This window comes from Centroberyx affinis, unplaced genomic scaffold (assembly GCF_046629955.1).
Source record: "Centroberyx affinis isolate AG114_WGS23_722 - 3 ecotype Tasmania unplaced genomic scaffold, CSIRO-AGI_Caff_v1 ptg006300l_1, whole genome shotgun sequence".
NCBI classification, from domain to species: domain Eukaryota; kingdom Metazoa; phylum Chordata; class Actinopteri; order Beryciformes; family Berycidae; genus Centroberyx; species Centroberyx affinis.
In genome coordinates, this window is record NW_027283203.1 from 37969 (window position 1) to 57395 (window position 19427).

At 40.9% G+C, this 19427-nt stretch overlaps 1 protein-coding gene across 2 annotated transcripts; it reads right to left on the bottom strand.

Annotated features, from left to right (window-relative positions):
• Window positions 1-1156: 1156 nt before the first annotated feature.
• On the bottom strand, window positions 1157-15458 carry mccc1 (methylcrotonyl-CoA carboxylase subunit). 2 transcript variants are annotated; one of them, XM_071512458.1, is made up of 19 exons: window positions 15184-15458; window positions 14464-14507; window positions 13554-13693; window positions 13344-13439; window positions 11905-12026; window positions 10968-11115; window positions 10696-10817; window positions 10438-10572; window positions 10158-10240; window positions 9134-9261; window positions 8084-8267; window positions 7184-7293; window positions 6849-7065; window positions 6118-6204; window positions 4552-4611; window positions 4351-4478; window positions 3740-3847; window positions 2944-3015; window positions 1157-2789 (listed from the first exon to the last, which is right to left on the bottom strand). In XM_071512458.1, the coding sequence occupies exons 1-19, from the start codon at window positions 15237-15239 to the stop codon at window positions 2652-2654; spliced, it is 2178 nt and encodes a 725-aa protein (XP_071368559.1). In that variant the 5' UTR covers window positions 15240-15458; the 3' UTR covers window positions 1157-2651. The 2 variants fall into 2 exon arrangements, 1 of the variants encoding a protein (XP_071368559.1); XR_011694767.1 differs by lacking the exon at window positions 1157-2789 and having other exon boundaries at window positions 2985-3015; window positions 4351-4488; window positions 4562-4611; window positions 10461-10572.
• Between the last annotated feature and the right edge of the window lie 3969 nt (window positions 15459-19427).

Consider the following 19427-nt stretch of genomic DNA (forward strand, 5'->3'; position numbering starts at 1 on the left):
ATCGGTGTTCCCATTAGCTCATGCACGAGCACCGGTCATTCATCCTGGGGCCTTGAAGAAATCACCAGACCTGAACCAAACAAACACATCAACCACAATACTGACAACGCTCCATTTAGTTAGAGGGAGAAATATGGCAGTAAAGGCTATATAGCAGTGGTGGAAGAAGTATTCAGATCTTTGACTTAAGTAAAAGTAGCAATACCACAGTGTAAAAATACTTTGTTACAAGTAAAAGTCCTGCATTCAAAATGTTACGTAAGTCAAAGTACAAAAGTATTAGCATCAAAATGTACTTAAAGTAGCAAAAGTAAAAGTAGTCATTATGCAGAATGGCCCATTTCAGAATCATATATATCATGTTATTGGACTATAATTATTGATGCATTAATGTGTTCATCACTTTAATGTTGCAGCTGGTAAAGGTGGAGCTAATTTTAATTACTTTATATACTGCTGGGTAGCTTAACCTATAAAAATATATAATTTATTAGTTGATTTATAATTTGTATTAATAATCTAAATCTGCAAAGTAACTAGTAACTAAAGCTGTCAAATAAATGTAGTGGAGTAAAAAGTACAATATTTCCCTCTGAAATGTAGTGGAGTGGAAGTGTAAAGTAGCAAAGTACAGTACTTGAGTAAATGTACTTAGTTACATTCCACCACTGCTATATAGGATCCAGATAGCAGTAATAGCTTCACTGTTCTTCAGACTAAGTTTCCATCTTACAAACTATTATGACCCTTAAAGTTAAAAACATTAAAGAAAAAGGGCAGAAGGGGCAAATGAAGTTAAAACAGTTTTTCTAAGTGCATCATCCAACCAGTTTGTGCAACTTTCATCTAAACATTAGATAAGAAAATCAGGAAATCGTTTGCATATAAATGACCTGTGGAGGCTGTAGCACTATTGCAACCGTTTCTGACCTGGGAACTGAAACTAAAACAGTATGGAGGACCTGTAGCATGACCAATCACATTACTAATTAATATACATTGCGTCAATTACAATCCATTTAGCCGCTATTTACCCACATTTGATCCGTGGCGGGCATTTATTATTAACTTCGAAACACAATTTGAAAACCTTATTGCGCTGAACCAGCCACACCTAAACACTATTGAGTGCTTCAAAATGACAATGACATGCATATTTTGCGAAACGTTTATTCATTTATTACAGTATCTGTCCAATCCAATATCATCTTTAACAAAAAGAAAAATCATCGGTCATACTTTATACTACATCTATACATTTGCTGTTTTAGTCTAGATGACTTCCTAGCACGCTTAGTAAGCAGAAAGAGTGATCACTACAAACAAAGACAAAGGACTGATGGTGGATTTCCATTCATCTGCACCTTGGCATTGTATCACAGCATTTTTAGCTAATGTTAACAGGTCTTATTAGACAGTCTCCCTAATCGATTGGAAACGGAAAGCTGTCGGGTCTAGGCAACAAGGTTTAAAAATCACATGGTTTCTTCCGGTGTAAATGTAGCTTCAAATGAATTCGGTGTGACCAGGGTTTTGATTTCTTTTGAAGAAAAACCTGCCCGGGAGTGTTTCTGCCTCCCAACTCAACTCTTCCTCCTCCCTGTCACACATTCCTCTCTACACAGACCGCTTTACACCAGTTCTCTACTTTTCTCTATGAGAACAAGAAGACATTTCAGGGAAAAAGGATGAAGAGTTGGGATTCAGTCTAAAAGGGCATCATGTTTGCTTTTGAGTGGTGTGGATACAAAATATCTTTCCCCAAACCAAAAAATCATTTACATCCCGCCTCTTCTCTCATACATTTATAGTATTCACATGACCCCCCCCCCCCTCCCCAGTTATCAGTAACCATTACTTGTTCAGGACATTTTCTGTTCAATAAAGCCCACTATGATCATCCACAGGGGGGTTTTTGTCCAATTTGCAAATCCCCCCCCCCCCCCTATTGAGTGAAACTGTCAGTCTCCTCTGCTGCACATCACCATCTTCACAGGGAAGTATCACATAATTTTTTTTTTTTTTTTTTTATTCCAAGAAACCCAACAATATGAAAGACCTGGAATCGGTTCCCCTCTGAAACCTTTGTGACAAGAATATAATAAGCAAGAAAACACCAGGCGGAGAAAAAAAAAAAAGGCAGTGGAAATCTATAGAAGACAGTGAACAAATATAGTCAAGAGAGATCAAAGCATAGTGAAGGTGAGAAGGAAAGCAACTCCGCTACCCATGAGAGTCTCTGGAAACGCCTGCATGATGCTACTGGAGGAGAGGAAGTGGTTCCTTCTTGTCAAAATAAGAGCCCAAGTGCTGAAGTACAGTATACAGACAGGGGGAAATCTGACAAATCGCAAGAGTGCTTTTGCAGAGTAGAAAAGCCGGGCATCCGCCATTTACTGCAAAAAATACAAATTAAAAACACTAAGGAGGAAATGTGAAAACGGATAAGGCAAGATAAGGCAACTGTACACTGGGGATCTGTGGGGGGCCGGTAGTGTGCTTCCCCACTGGGGGGGGGGAAACAAGACTGGTCAGGTCCTATGCAGATGGGGGTCAATTTGCTAATCTTTCACAGGAATTTCATGGTCCTGACTCCAGTAACTAGTCCCGGCTCTCTCTCCTGCCTCTGTGTGTGTGTGTGTGGGCTGCGTTTACTGGCCGCCCCCCTCCCCCTCCTCCGCCTCCTCCTCCTCCTCCAGCTCCACCAGAGCGGCGTGGCGGTTGGCCTGGGAGCCCTCGGCGAAGAAGACCTTCTTGATCACGCCCGACTTCGGCGCCCGGATGGTGTGCTGTGGAAACAAGCGGCGGAGGAAAAAAAAAAAATCGGCTTTGTTAGAAACTCGGCGGGATCCGGGGGGGGGGGGGGATCGGAGAAAGACGGAGCAAATGTGTGTGTGTGTGTGTGTGTGTGTGTGTGTGTGTGTGTGTGTGAGAGAGCCTCACCTCCATCTTCATGGCGATCATGACCATGAGCGGGTCTCCGACAGCCACCTTGTCTCCCGCCTTCACCAGCACCTGGACCAAGGTTATTATCGTTAATGAAAAGTAACGAAATAATGAAAACTAGGTGTGAAAAAACATTTTCGTGGAAATAAAATAAAAACGAGGCTTTACAAAAAAACGATAACTAACTGAAACTGTATTCTGTGTTTACAAAACTAACTAAAACGTTTTCGTCATTGTCAATTTATTTCATACATAAGCCTAGTATTTTGGGCGGATATGAAATATATCTTCCAATTTTTATTTTTTTTTACCTTTTTGAATCTTGCCCGACTAATAAAAACTAAACTAAACATTTTCAAAAAATAAAAACTAAACTAAACTAGCAAACCCGCTTTAAAAACTAATAAACTAACTAACTAAACCGAAATTGAAAACAAAAAGTCAAAACAAAATAACCCAAAAATAAAAACGAATGAAAAATGCAAAACTATAATAACCTTGACCTGGACACACAGCGAGGAAACCGGATATCACAAGAGGACAAAAAAAAAAAATCCCAAGCTGTAATCTAAATATCATGACACTGTCTTTATTTGCTTTAAATGGGGATCTGAGAGAGATATACACATTTCTGTTTCCACTTTAATATTTAATATGGCGACTGAAGTCCTCTAAAACTAGAAAGCTTCATAACAGCTACCTCGCCCTGAAGAAAACGACAGATTCTTTTTGGCTTGACGGCAATCGAATCAAAGCCGATTGGACTTTATACCGCGGCACAGTCACAGCTTACCTTCTCTATGGTTCCGGTCATAGGGGCCACAGCTCCACCCTGGGCCCCGGAGCCACTCACGCCAGCCAGATACTTCGGCACTGGGACCGAGACCTCGGCACTACCCTCCTACAGGGGGAAAATATAGAGGAATATGGTTACTTTTGTTTGATAACACTTTACAATAAGGGTCACTAAGTTAATTAGTTAATGCTTAATTAAAAGTTAACTAATGTGTAATTTACTAATGGTGTTCATGTTATCTAAGGTATTAATTTATACATTATTTGATAGTTTATAAAGATGACTATTAAATAATGTATAAATTAATACCTTAGTTAACATGAACACCATTAGTAAATGATTACCAGACACATTAGTTAACTGTTAATTAAGGATTAGTTAATGTTTATTAAGCATTAAAATTGCATAAATACAGAATATGTGAAGTGCAAATCTGTATATATACATTAATGAGCCCTGGAAAAATAAATGTTAACTGTATGGAGTTTAAATTAGGTAGAAATATCAACACAAAAAAAAAGGAATTTGTCAAGTAATTGTTCCACAGAGACATTGTTCTAGTGTATTCTGTGGTGCTCTAGTGCATTATGGTGCTAGGTAGAACGCACCATGGAGAACAGGTGGACCGTGTTGTCCAGGATGACCAGCTTGGGCCGGGACTTCTCCCCGTTGACGGAGCAGTGCAGGAACGACGCTCCGCCCTCCGTCTCCACGTCCCCCGTCACATGGTACACCTCTCCACCAATCTGAGAAAGAAACACCCCGCAGAATGAATATGACGGAGGTGAAGAAGAAACATCTGCCGTTACTCTGACTCACCCGCATAGTGTAGCTTCCATCTTTGTTGTATGTGACCTCCACATCGACTTCTAAAGACACACACACACACAAACAGAGATGTTGTCAAAGTTAAGCTGGTGATTTAGAACTGCCACACAGGAGGAAGTGGGGAAAGTCACTAAGTACATTTACTCAAGTACTGTACTTAAGTAAAGTACAAGTATCTCAAAATTGTACTTGAGTATTTTCATTTGATGCTACTTTATACTTCCACTCCACTACATTTCAGAGGGAAATATTGTACTTTCTACTCCACTACATTTATTTGACAGCTTTAGTTACTTTTCAGATGGAGATTTGACACAATGGATAATATAACAAGCTTTTAAAATACAACACATTGTTAAAGATGAAACCAGTGGTTTCCAACCTTTTTGGCTTTTGACGTCTTACAAAAAGCAGTGTGTAGTCGGGTCACATTTCAGATGTCTATGAGTTGTTAACAGCTCCACCAAATAGTGATTTTTCCCTCTAAACCTCACATGGTTTCATTTCAATAAATGTTCAAATGATCCAATATTTCAGCAAAAATCAAAGATTAGAGAAAAAGTCCAAAAACTGAAAACAGATTTGTGTATCAGAACTTTGTTTTTTCTTCTTTCCTCTCCCGTTAATCATCTCACGACCCCTCAGATTTATCCGTGACCCTTTGGAGGGGCCCGACCCCTAGGTTGGGAACCACTGGACTAAACTAGCTAACTGTATATAAAGCAGTTCAAACTAGCTCCACCTCCAGCAGCTACAACAGTAACATGCTGCTTACACACTGATGCTTCAGTATTAATAATCTAATGATGTCATATATAATAAAATATCAGTCAGAGGGACCAAACCACTACTTTTACTTTAATACTTTAACTACATTTTGCTGCTAATACTTATGTACTTTTACTTAAGTAGGATTTTCCATGCAGGACTTTTACTTGTAATGGAGTATTTTTACATTGCTGTATTGGTACTTTTACTTCAGTAAAGGATCAGAGTACTTCCTCCACCACTGGGTAAGGAAGTGGACTAGAAGACAGAAGTCATCTAAGAGTTGAAAACACATCACACTGACACAGCGGCAGATAGGGGGAGGTATTATTAGCCTCTCTGTGACATTTATAGCATGAATATTGATAGTGAATATGAGTTCATTACCAGCCTGTCAGGGACCAGACCAGGTCTTAATTATTAAAACAGCCATTAAAAGGAACCAGCGGCACAGCTCGGGGTCTGCTGTTCACTCCGACTGTGCTGGACTTCAGCTAATTAAAAGCCTGATTCAGCTGTCATCGATGACAAAGTGGAACATGGAGGAACAGGTACATGGAAATGGCAAGAAAGATGCTGTCTCTGGTCAGAAATCTGGTAGTGTGAGTCCGGCTTTTTATTCCCCTGCTGTCCCGTCCTGACCCTGCTGATCAAAACACTGCTTCTCAACCTCACCCGTCCTTTCCTTCACCTCTCCCTCCCTCTGTCCATCTTCCCTCCCTCCCTCCCTCCCTCCCTCTAGGGGGCAGTGAAGGCCCACAGTCGGCCCCGGTACTTACTCTTGTCTCCCAGCTGTAGCGTCATGTTCCTGTTGAACAGTATGTTGATCCTCCGGCCGCTGCTGGAGCCAAACGGGGAGTAGGGGTCTGGAGGAAACACATAGAGGCACTTCATAGAACTTTTTCTGTTGGGTTTATATCCAGAGAAACATACTTATAGTAGAAATGAACGAACATTTATAGATCTCAACAAAATGTATTGCACTGTTATGGAAAACGGTTCACAGACCAAAGCACTAATCAATGGATAAGACGGATGTTATCAAGCCTTCCATTAGAAAGGATAACTTACATATTAAAGGCTAAACAGCATATATTTGAGAATATATGGATGCCCTTCATTAATTATGATAAGGACTTAGATTTAACAGATGATCGAGTGAATGACTAATTTTTGTGGACAATGCAGTTTCTGAGCTTGTAGAATTTTTTTTTTTTTTTTTTTTTTTAAATACTTATATACTTTATATTTTGCATCTATTGCAATTAATATACTCCATTTTGTTTAGATTGCCATTTGTTAAAAAAGGAGGAGCATTCTTGTTTTTTTGTTTTGTTTTGTGTTGTGTTAATGCAGCAATTTTATGTTGTATTTTATATATGAATATAAAAGAATATATGAATGTAATATGAATGTAAAAGGCTTTCATGGTGTTGAAAATTTAAATAAAAATATTGTGGAGAAAAAAAAAAAAAAATGTACATCAAATACCAAAGTGGGCGTGAAATACCGTTGGACGTCTGTGTGAACTCCTGCGTGCGCGTCCTCTCCTGCAGCACCAGGCCCAGGGCCGCCTGGCAGAGCGTGGCCCCGGACGGGGCCCTCGGGGCGGGGAAGAGGTCGGCGTAGTGCTGGGGGATGAAGCCGGTGGTCACCTCGCCCGCCTCGAACGCCGGGTGGCCCGACAGGCTCAGCAAGAAGTCTATGTTGGTGTTCAGGCCCACGATCTGCGGGCCGGGGGCAAGAGTAAAGAAGAGGTTAGTCTCGAAGGGGGTCCCGCTGCAGTGAGAGTGTGTGTGTGTGTGTGTGTGTGTGTGTGTGTGTGTGAGTGTGTGTGTGTCTTACGTTGTACTGTCGTAGGCAGTATCGCAGTTTCTTTAAGGCAGCTGATCTGTCCTCTCCCCACACCACTAGTTTGGCTATCATGGGATCGTAATGGGCTGACACCTCGTCCCCTGAAACACACACACACACACACACACACACACACACACACAAAATCAAATATATACAGACTTTATAGTAGGGCTGAACGATTTTGAAAAAATATCTAATTGCGATTATTTTGACTGATATTGCAATTGCGATATGATTTGCGATATTAGAGGGAATGATCATTTTTACATCGTTATTCTCATTTTCATTGAAAAACGTATTAAAATGATTATGGTGTGATTTTTGCGGGGATCTGTACCAAACAAAGATGTTTTCTTAAGTCTGTAGAATATGATGTGTAGGCCAGGACATCTCTGCAGCACCACAATATTTCATTTAAAATATTATGACACATTTCACCTTTAACAAATATTGCGCCTCCTGTGATTTGAAAATTGCAGTAGGCCATATTGTGATTTCAATAAAATCTCGATTCATTTTTCAGCCCTACTTTATAGCAGTGATTCTCAACCTTTTTCATATCAAGGACCCCCATTTGATGAGATTTTGAATCTTGAACCCAAATCTGAAAATATTTTTATTGTCAGATATGATTTTGTCCAGAATTCCATGCCTATCTGTATTGTAGATAGAGAGATAACAGAGAAACTATGATCAAAACAGTCATTCTTCTACATTCTCTAACTGTGTTCACTTCTTCTAAATGAAATAATGCTGAAGTTTAACAATTCATCGATTTGCTGCGGACCCCCTGGAACCCCCTCAAGGACCCCTGGCGGTCCCCGGACCCCCGCGTTGAGAACCACTGCTTTATAGTACTGTAAAAAGGCAAATGTTAAAAGCCCCTACCCTCTCTGACCCCGGTCTCTATGCGGGTGTGCTGGTCCGCCGCGGGCGTGGAGAGGTGCAGCAGGGGCCCCGCCCCCGGCATGAAGTCGTTGTCGGGGTCCTCGGCGTAGATGCGCGCCTCGAACGAGTGCCCGCTCAGGACGATGTCGTCCTGGAGGAGGGGCAGCCGCTCCCCTGCCGCCACCTGGAGGAGGAGGAGGAGGAGGAGGGGAGAGACGGAGGAGAGGAAGAGACGATCAGAGTCGAACCGGAAATCAAAAAAAAGGCTGTCTTCCGTCTATTCTCGTTAGGGTTGCAAAGGGATGGAAAATTTCCGGTAAATTTCCATGGGAAGTTAAGCTGGGGAATTTTGGAAATATTCCAAATTGGAAACTTTCCATGGGAATTTATGGGAATTTATGGGAATTAACTGGGAATTAACTGGGAATTGAGGGTAATTTAATGGAAAGGTATCATATCCCAGCATAAATATTTGTTTTGTTATAAGCAGACATCCATCCAAAATAATACAATTAAAACAGATTTATTTGTAAGTAGAACTTTATCAAGTGTTAAATATTTTATTGAACAATCAATTCTTTCATTGAAGAACAAAAACATGAATGTTGAGTTAAATATTACTCATCCCCCCGACCCAACCCATTCAAAAATTAACAAAAATGCACAGGAATGCACAGTGCATGTAGGGGGCGTGGTCTCAACAGCCCTGCAGTAAGCAGTGTGCTATGTGTGCATGTGATTGAGGAATAGCATAGATATTCAACTGTACTTGCATGATATCTGGTTGTTTTAGTCAGGATTATGCTAAAATATATTTTCCCCAACTATATTTAAGTTCCCTATTAAGAGCATACCTTCAATTTAGTAAATTCCTGGTTTATTCCCGTTTATTCCCATAAATTCCCGTTAATTCCCATGGAAAGTTTCCAACTTTGAAAATTCCCGGAATTTTGCAACCCTAATTCTCGTTCCCTTTACATCCCTCCTTCTTCTCTCAAGAGGACGGGATGGGGAAACTCCGCCCTCCGCCCCCCCCCCTCCCCCTCTCACCCGGAGCTGCCACTCCACCAGGTCGGTCCCGGTGATCATCTCGGAGACGGGGTGCTCCACCTGCAGCCGGGTGTTCATCTCCATGAAGTAGAAGTTGTGCTGGGCGTCCATGATGAACTCCACCGTACCTACACAGGCAGGCGGACGATATGATGTTAGCGTGAGAAGAAAAAAACCTGGTACCTTTATAACCTGTCAGTCTATTCCATTTCCTCCACTAAATAACAATGTTTAACTCCCTGATGAGTCTCCCTACCCTCTCTTAGGGCTGGGCGATATGGTTGAAATCAATATCATGATAATCATAAGGATTTTTCTCGATATCACTATATATCACGATATGGTTCATGTATGCAAAATCACGTTAAATAATCAAATTAATGTTCATCTCATTGAACTGAATGGTAATGTTAGGTATGATGTCAAACAAAACAGAAATATTCAAATAATATTCCTACCATACCTCATTTTATGAGAGTTTTTAAGTAAAATTTGCTTGTCATCATCAATTCAGACAGCAGAAATGTGTGTCACGATATCAAAATATCTTCATATCATCACGATATGATTCCACTGAAAGACGATAAACGATAATATTGAATTATCGCCCAACTCTACCCTCTCTTCTTTTTTTTTTCCTTCTCACTCATGTTGGTTTTGGTTTGTTTATTTGTTTTTTTCTTTTACAACTTCTTGAGTTGTGAGGTTATAGTTACAGTAAAAGTAAAATATGGTGATATGTAATTGACCATTGACTGTGTTGTACTTGCCTCGCTTTCACCAATAAAAACAGTTGACAATAAAAAAAAAAAAAAGGAGAGAATAAAAAACCTTCAAGTTGTATTCATGGTGAGGAAAAAGGGGGATGAATCCACAAGAGAGAGATAAAAGGAACACCCTAAATGCTATCTAATTCTGTAACTGTGGGTCCAAGGGTGTGTGTGTGTGTGTGTGTGTGTGTGTGTGTGTGTGTGTGTGTGTGTGTGTGTGTGTGTGTGTGTGTGTGTGTGTGTGTGTGCCTCACCTGCCCCTACATAGTTGACGGCCTTGGCTGCTTTGACTGCCGCCTCTCCGAGTTTCCTCCGCACCTCTGGGGCTAATGTCGGGCTGAGAACACACACACACACACACACACACACACATTTAGAAACACAGTGAAATCTGGCAGGAACATATGCAAGTACCCATTAGCCCTTACATCCAGTTTCACAGTATACATCCACACACACACACACACACACACATCTGTCTTTCTTATGCAGCATTCACACTCCTGCATTCTTACTTCTATCTCACACACACACACAGTCAGACTTGCGCGTCTCACCCCCGGTGCCTCCTCGATGATCTTCTGGTGTCTCCTCTGGACGCTGCAGTCTCTCTCAAACAGATAGACCGCGTTACCGTGCTGGTCTCCAAACACCTGGACCTCCACGTGTCTGCAGGAGACGAGAGAGAGAGATTAGGCTTTTTAGCTCACAATAAGAAATAAAAAAAGTATAGGTGTGTGTGTGTGTGTGTGTGTGTGTGTGTGTGTGTGTGTGTGTGTGTGTGTGTGTTACCTGGGATCCTCCACAAATTTCTCCACCAGCATGACATCATCGTTGAAGGACTTCCTGGCCTCTCGTCTGGCCGACTCCAGCTGCTCCAAGAAGTCCGAGTCTGACCGGGCGATACGCATACCCTGAACACACACACACACACACACACACACACACACACACACACACACACACACACACACACACACACACACACAGGTCACATATTCATACAGACACAGAAAGAATACGCTTTGTTTAAGTGACTTTGTTCAACTTATTTCTTCTCTCACCTTCCCCCCTCCTCCGCGGACCGCCTTGATCATCACGGGGTAGCCGATCCGGGCGGCCTCCGCTTGGAGCCTCTCGTTCGATTGGTCGTCGCCGTGGTAACCGCCGATGATCGGCACCCCGGCGGCCGACATGATGTGTTTGGATGTGCTGGGGAGAGAGACGGGGGAAATCAAATCAAACAGCGGTAAAAGATGCTTATTTATACTGGAGGAAAAGCATCAGAGTTTATGTTTTTTTTATGTAGCCCCACAATTGCATTTATTCTATTTTTAAGTTTATATTGTATTTACATCTTATTATTTTTGCTGCTGCAACAACCCGATTTCTCCATAAGTTTCAACTTATGTTTTTTTTTTGCTTTTTAACATCCTCCCTACTCAATCATTCTCATTACTGAAAACTAACTCTTTCCCTTTACATTCCTTCCTTTCTGATACAAGCATTTAAATTTGCAAGTATGTCTTTTCTATAGAAAGACTGACAGATGGGAAGATTATATTTTAAAATGGGGAAAATAGAAGAGCTATATCTCTAAGGATAAATAATGTTGTATTCCATATCTGTATGTTTATCTTCAATATCTTATGCTATCCTAAGTGCCCTTGGTGTGGATTTTAATATATAATGTTTGTTTCATTATTTATTTGTCTATTTTTTTTTATTTCATTGTATTTTATTTTTTCTATTTTTCCTCTTATCATATCTATTATTATGATCATTATTATTATCATTATTTATTTCTTTTATATTAGTTATTGTTTTTCAGAACTGTTCAGTGCTGAGTGTTTTGTGTGTTAAAAATTGAAAAATGGCAATAAACTTTAAATCATAAAAAAAAAAATTGCCAAGTATGTTTCGGCACAGAGTGTGGTATGAGAATCCACTTAATACCACCAAATCACCAAAACAATGTGTGTGTGTGTGTGTGTGTGTCACCTCTTAATGCCCATGTCTCGGATGGCAGAGGAAGGCGGGCCGATGAAGATGATGCCTTCCTGTTTACAGGCCTCCGCAAACTCTGTGTTCTCTGAGAGGAAGCCGTAGCCAGGGTGGACCGCCTGCACACACACACACACACACACACACACACACACAATGTTACATCCCCTGTTGAAACACTATCGCCCCACTAGTGGCTTTGTTTACATGGTGATTTACTGGACTGAAGACTTTTTTTCCCCCCAACTTGGAAACTCATTTTCTGAACTTTAGATAGAATAACTGACTGTATGAGACAGCTAAAAAACCTAGGACTACATGTATTATGAGGTTTGTGTACATTTGTTATGTTTCAGAAATTCAGAAAGCTCAGGGTGGGACAAGTTGAAGGGGGGAGTGAAGCATAATAGGGTAGTGTTAGACCCGCAAACGTAACAACATCCCACAAACGTAATAAACCACAAACATAATACAAATCTGCAGCTTTTAATGTAAGAATCCCACTAACGTAATAAGTTTCCCACAAACATAATACGTAATTTCCTGCAAATGCAATATCTATTACGTTTGCAGGGATTTGTTACATTTGCGTCTTCAGGTTTCAAAATTGTAATAACTTCCCACAAATGTAATAAATCACTAATATAATCAAAATCTGCAGCTTATACAAGTTGCTAACTCTAAATGTCTTCAACAGCCAGTGATATTTTCTTCCCACATATTCTTGTCCTTTAGGTTCTTGCCTGTTTAGACTGATCAAGTGTTGTCGCAATTAAACCCCATCATATTCAAATATTCCAGATTTATTCCAGGTTTTATTACAAAGCCAAGTGTAAAAAAATCTCAGGAGAGGCAAAAAAAAAGTATCATGTCACTCTAGCAGTGAAAGATTTACAACCAATCATATAGTACTTAACCCTATACAAAAGTTTCAGTACAAACTCACCTGCTATACAATTAAACTATGCACAAGTAAAGAATGTAAAGTACTGATTGTCAGTAACAGCTGGATATTATTTATCCTCATTAAAGGGATACTCCACCCAGAACATGATTCTACCTCATTTTCATTCCTGTTTGGAGCCAGTAATCTCATTTTTTTTAGAATCGTTTTTGCTTTATAAAGATATGTTTAACTTCTACATGCTAACTTTTTGCATATGAATAGAATCTTTCATCTTCAATCTTTAGAAAGAATTCTAAAATCTGTCTGGATGAGTTTATTGGGTCCAAAAGTGAGAGAGTGAGAGAGTGAAAATGCGGTAGAATCATGTTTTGGGTGGAGTATGCCTTTAAACATAACAGTAGCCTATGTTTGAACCATTTAAATAAAATATGTCTGCACATCAAAACTTCTTAATATCACAAATGACCAACTGCTTTCCCTCTGATAGCTAGAACTTTTAGGGGCCACAACAAACACAAGGGTGACTCACATGTGACCCAGACCTCTTGGCCACTTCCAGAACTTTCTCCATAGACAGGTAGCTCTGCTGGGAGGCTGCGGGGCCGATGTGGTAGGCCTCGTCCGCCTACAGAACAAACACACACACACACACACACACACACACACAAGGAACCATCAGTGGACAGTATAGGAAAAAGCACAGCAGGATCCTTTGTCTGGGAGGTATCTAGCGCCTCACCATGGCCACGTGCATGGAGTGTCTGTCCGCATCGCTGTACACGGCCACAGAGCGGACGCCCATCTTCTTGGCCGTCCTCATCACGCGGCACGCGATCTCCCCCCGATTGGCTATCAGCACCTTCTCTATCCTCCCCCCTCCTGGACGGGACACAGGGGGGGGGGGATATTAGATTATTAGATTATGTAATGGGTTTTTGTTGTTTTGTCAATGTCACCGGCACAAACGTTGAGTGATTATATTTTGGAAGACACTTAACTAAATCACAATACAAAGCGTCCTTGAACCGAAAGCATTGAAAGACAACAGGGTAGGGCTGGGCGATATGGTTGGAATCAATATCATGATAATCATAAGGATTTTTCTCGATATCAGTATATATCAGGATATGGTTCACGTATGCAAAATCACGTTAAATAATCAAATGAATGTTCATCTCATTGAACCGGATGGTGATGTTAGGTGTGATGTCACACAAAACTGAAATATTCAAATAATATTCCTACCATACCTCATTTTATGAGAGTTTTTAAGTAAAATTTGCTTGTCATCATCAATTCAGACAGCAGAAATGTGTCTCACAATATTAAAATATCTTCATATCATCACGATATGATTCCACTGAAAGACGATAAACGATAATATTGAATTATCGCCCAGCCCTACAACAGGTGCTATATTCCAAAATAACAGCTGCATCACTTAATTTGTATTCTTGTAAAGTGCAATCAAGAAAAAGTTTGAGTCCCAGAGAGAAAAACATCCCTTGCATCGTTTCATTTGACATTCATTTTACACAAAGTGTAGCAAATTGTGGTTATGATTGCCCATATTTTACATGTATGACAGCGACATATAGATAGCATGGTTCAGGTGTTGACAGTAACTGAGAAGTGTTTTCTTCACCCACCTCCTGAAACAAACCTCACACGCCCTTTGGTCCATGACACTTTCCTGAGAGGAGAGGGAGAGGGAGAGGGAGAGAAGAGGAGAGGAACAGTGGGTCAGCTGGATCACAGCAGCAACACAAGTACCATTCACATCCCTATATGGGTGTGAAGGGCAGAGCAGAAGCTAAATGAATGAACTGTGACAGGCAGGCTAACTTCAGAGATAGCTGGGCCGAGCAGCCGGTTACAGTAACTCTCAAGTAACACCTAACATCAGTAGAGAACTGAGCTGAATTCACTGAACTGAGTTAGTGAATGCTAGCCACCCAGGTTTCTAAAACAAAGTTGAACCACCAGCATTAGCCATGCTAGCTGGCTCATTGCTACCTTTAACCTTGCACAGCTCTTATCTGATCCAGCGGCTCGCAGCTTGGAGAAATATTATAAACATGTTGACATCAAGTAGAAAAACAACGTAAGGTAGTGACGTTACAGGTCAGCAATCATGTGCTCCAGAAACTGATTTACAGTGGGATGCATGTGGAAACCTTGTACAAGTGCATCTGTCTCTGGTGGGTTAGCTCCCTCGTAAGCTAACGTTAAGCTAACTTAGCTAGCCAGCTTGTAAACTTCATAGCTGTCAAGCTAGAAGCAAGTACAGCTAGCTGAGTGGCGAAGATAGGAGGAGGCCACCTGTTTCACACGAAAACACAGCAGATATGACACGCTGTCCTACTTACTGTGTAAATATCCTCAGACCCTGCAAGGTTGGAAATTTCAGAATAACAGCAGCCATAGCTATCAGCTGCTGCTAGCTAGCTGCTGACTGACTGAGCAGCTGAGAGAAAAGAGCGAAGCGGTAATGAACTAGACAGCTTCCAGGAGTGTTCATGGACGACACAACGTCAAATATTACAAATGACTGACTACTTTTACTAGTATCTATTTTAATAGATGTACCGTAAAAGGGGAAAACAATAACAGTAACTCCTTTTACTACTGTCTACAGGTTAGAGCTGTGTATCAACAATTGTGACCTTTCCAAGGACTCGTAGTGTCGTTGGCCAATGGGAAAGGTGGATATGGAGGTGGGGAGGAACAGCCTGCAGTTAGGAAGAACTGCCAGAAGAGGGCAGTCTCTCTCTCGCTCGCTCTCTCTCTCTCTCTCTCTCTCTCTCTCTCTCTCTCTCTCTCTCTCTCTCTGTCTCTCTCTCTCTCTCTCTCTCTCTCTCTCTCTCACTCTCTCTCTCTCTGCTGTTGTAATGCAACAAGAAGACACAAATTGTAAACAAGGTAATTGGAAAAATTGGAAAAAATGGAGTCTGTAACTACACATACATCTATACATATACTAAACTTCAAACTACTGTAAATTAAATAATATTTGGACTTTAGAATTATGAACATATATAAACTTTAAACTATGATTTAATGATGAATTAAATAACAATAATAGGTTAGTTATGTTATAAATAGAGTAGTACATCATTAGTAAAGACATTAGTTAAAGTTTTATGTCTGATTCATTTGTCATGTCATCCCTGTTCCCTGTTTCTCTCTCAAACATGCTGTCCAATAAAGCATAAATGTGATAACAAAAATGTATAGTTAGACCTACAGAGGAGTCAATAAAGGTACCACTGTTTTTAGTGATGACACATTAATTTGTATCTTGATCACAATGCTTTACTGCTACATGCATTCCTTACAAATATTAAAATGTTGCACTGCACTTTTACTCATGCTTTATTCATGTATTATAAATGATTTGTTGGTGCATTTCTCAGACTTGTTGAACAGTTGTACAGGTGTTTGCAGCCGCTAATCTTAGGTACGTTTAGTACAGAGATAGATCTACATCTCTGTTCATTAGGAAACATAATCATTACTTACTCATTTGGAAAGACATGCACACAGTTTATTGCTTCTTGGTCTTGAATAGAACTCAATTTGCTCTGTTGCTGGCCTTGACTTAGTCTTGACCCCCTTTGAACCTGGTCTTGACTCAAACTCTGAGGAATCTGGTCTTAGAATTGACTTCTCCACTTCTATCAAGCAAGTGCAGCAGATCTTCTCTCCATGGTTTCTTCATCTATCCAGTGGGATGTGACTCAGTGGAACTTCTCTACTGAGCTTGTTGATGTGAGCAGCAGCTTCCTGTGTTCTGCTCTGCAGAGCGGTTCTGGAAATGACCTTGTGTTGAGGATGAGCATGACCTTGCTGTTGACGGACTGAAGATCCTGACAACAGCAGTGTTCATACTGAGGCTGGTGACAGATTGAAAGCACCTAGGCTGTCATCCGAGACCAAGACCAGTGGTGAAGTGGCTTCGTTGCTGTGGGCAGTTAATGCTGAGTGTGTAGCACTAACATAAAAGCAGCTTTAAGACAGAACTAGGATGCTGTCTGGGTCCGACAGCAAGGGTATATCCCCGAAATTCCCCAATCCTCGAGGCCCCATTAGGTCAAATGTAATAAAAAGCCATTCAATAATCACACAATGAGACTCCAGGGTTAATCTTCCCAATTATATTGGTTGTAGGTCCCAACTGTTTTTATTTCACCAAATAATACAATTTTTACTTCTTGGGCTAATCTAAAGTTAATTATATTATTACTCCTAAACAGTCCAAGATGAGTGGATATAATCCTCTAGGGATTGTCTCCCCAATAATAAAGGGTATGTACCTGTGGAAGAAAAATTTAACATATATGTATGAACAGCTGAACTGGGGTCCCCCTCTGGGAATGCACTGTTTCATGATGAATGACCACCTCACTGTAACCCTTGTGCCATAACTTACTGTGCCCGAGGTATTGTTATCAGAGTGGCTGTGGAAGCCCTAACCTATCTGTTCTAATGTCAGCCCACCCTGTACATCCTTGGAAGATACGGTACATAAAGGACTGGTCTTTCTATTCCTCTTGGAAGAAGTGTATGTAGCCTCTGAGCTGTGTGCATCTCTTCCTCTCATGAGACTCCTATTAATAAATATATATTCAAATTAGATGAACCTCTGACTCAAGAACTCTTTCCTCAACAGTACCTTAACTATTTTTTTTAAAACTCAATAATACATTTAAGTAATTAAATATAGCCGCTAGCTGCGATGGCTGGGTTCATGCCACCATAGCAGCCAGAGCTGAAACATGGAAGTTTGCATTAAGATTACTGTCAGTTTTGTCATATTAGGCTGTTGAGCCATCAGGCCCCAAGCTATCAAGTTCTGATACTGAACAATGTAATAGCAAGTTAAAAGGTGTCAATATCCAACTTCATATTGGCTTTACTGTGTCTAGCTGTACACTCAAAATGCTGCTGTTGATCTGTATGGAAATTGGTGTGCATGTTCCACATAAAGGTTGGAACATGATTACCAAGTTTCATAGCGATTGTGTGAAATTCTGTTTGAGTTATAAGCCAAAAAGTCATAGGCCACGCCCACTTTCACTAATGATGACCAAACTTCAGATCTGGCACTGGATAAAAGCTGGGTCACTGTGTTTAAGGAGGTTTATCCTCAACCGAAAATGGTGGCGGGTAATAGCCCAAATTCTACAAACTGTTATGTGTGTGGGTTGATCCTACACAGTACGGATGAAGGACTTCCACTGATGGCTCCACCTAAAACGCTGTGACACCTGGTACCTATTCCACCTTAATTCCACCTATGAACATTGTACCTGCCCCAGTGTGTGTGTGTGTGTGTGCGTGTGCGTACGTGTGTTTGTGTGTTGCATGTGCATGTGTTTGAGAGAGATAAAGTCTGTATCTCTGTGTGCTGTTTGAATGAAACATCACACCTCTAGAAGTAAAACTAGCAGTGTAGAAGTGAATATATTCCTGTGAAAACATATAATACTGACAACAGTACAACTCTGAATTTGTTTTTTAAGTGAATTGGTTTATTTTTGAGGGGAGAACTCATTCATTCATTCATTTTCTTTGACATTTATTCCTTTTCAGGGTTAAAGGACTAGCAAGGAGTAGCCTGGTTCCAGACTCCAGATTTTGACGAGTGATTCAGAGAGTCTGGTGTTGCTCTAGGCAACGGTGATTTTCAGAGAAACGATTGAGCCAATCAGCACCTTTGTGGGCGGGACTAAAGTTTTTCATCAGCGTTTCAGCAGAATAATATTTGTTGAAATCACCCCCTTAACCATATTGTCTTTGCAAAGACGATATTTTTGTCAAAAGCGGCCGACATTCTTGGTGAAGTCAGAATATCAGGCTAGGGCTATTTCCCATGATGCCACATGCATTTCCTATCAATATGGCGCTTTACAATACACACAGCTCATTGGCTGTGGCTGTCATTTGGTTGTAATGACCTGTAAATTTATTACAATCACCTGTTATTTTCCTACCAAGATGGTCGTGCGGTGATGTAACAGAATACTGTGAACACTGACTTTTTAGGAGTTTGGTCCATTGGTCACCTTACCCAATATGTGACCAGAGGATTGGCTGTAAAATCATCTCTGTGTCTCCGCTAGGCCTATCCCAGCATTTAGATGTACGGGCAATTTAGAGTCTCCAATCCACCTGAGCTGCATGTCTTTGGACTGTGGGAGGAAACCGGAGAACCCGGAGGAAACCCACGCAAACATGGGGAGAACATGCAAACTCCACACAGAAAGGACCGGGTATGGGAATGGAACTCGTGTCCTTGCTGTGTGGCGACAGTGCTAACCACTGAGCCTCCATGCTGCCCAGAGATCTATGAAGGTTTTTCTTCTCCTGAGAACTTGCATGATGGATTTTACACTCAGAAAATATTCACTCACCTGTGTTCTTAGTCTGATGTCACAGAAAAGATTGAATTTTTTGTCCAGTTTTGAATCGGGACAAAATATGGCGGCCTCACAAGTATCGCTATCGAGCTTTTTACATCAAGTGAGCTAAAGTCTAATAAGGGAACTTACCACTGGTGACAGAATGGAGAGAAATGAACAAGCCTAACATGCGTATTAAGCACATTCCA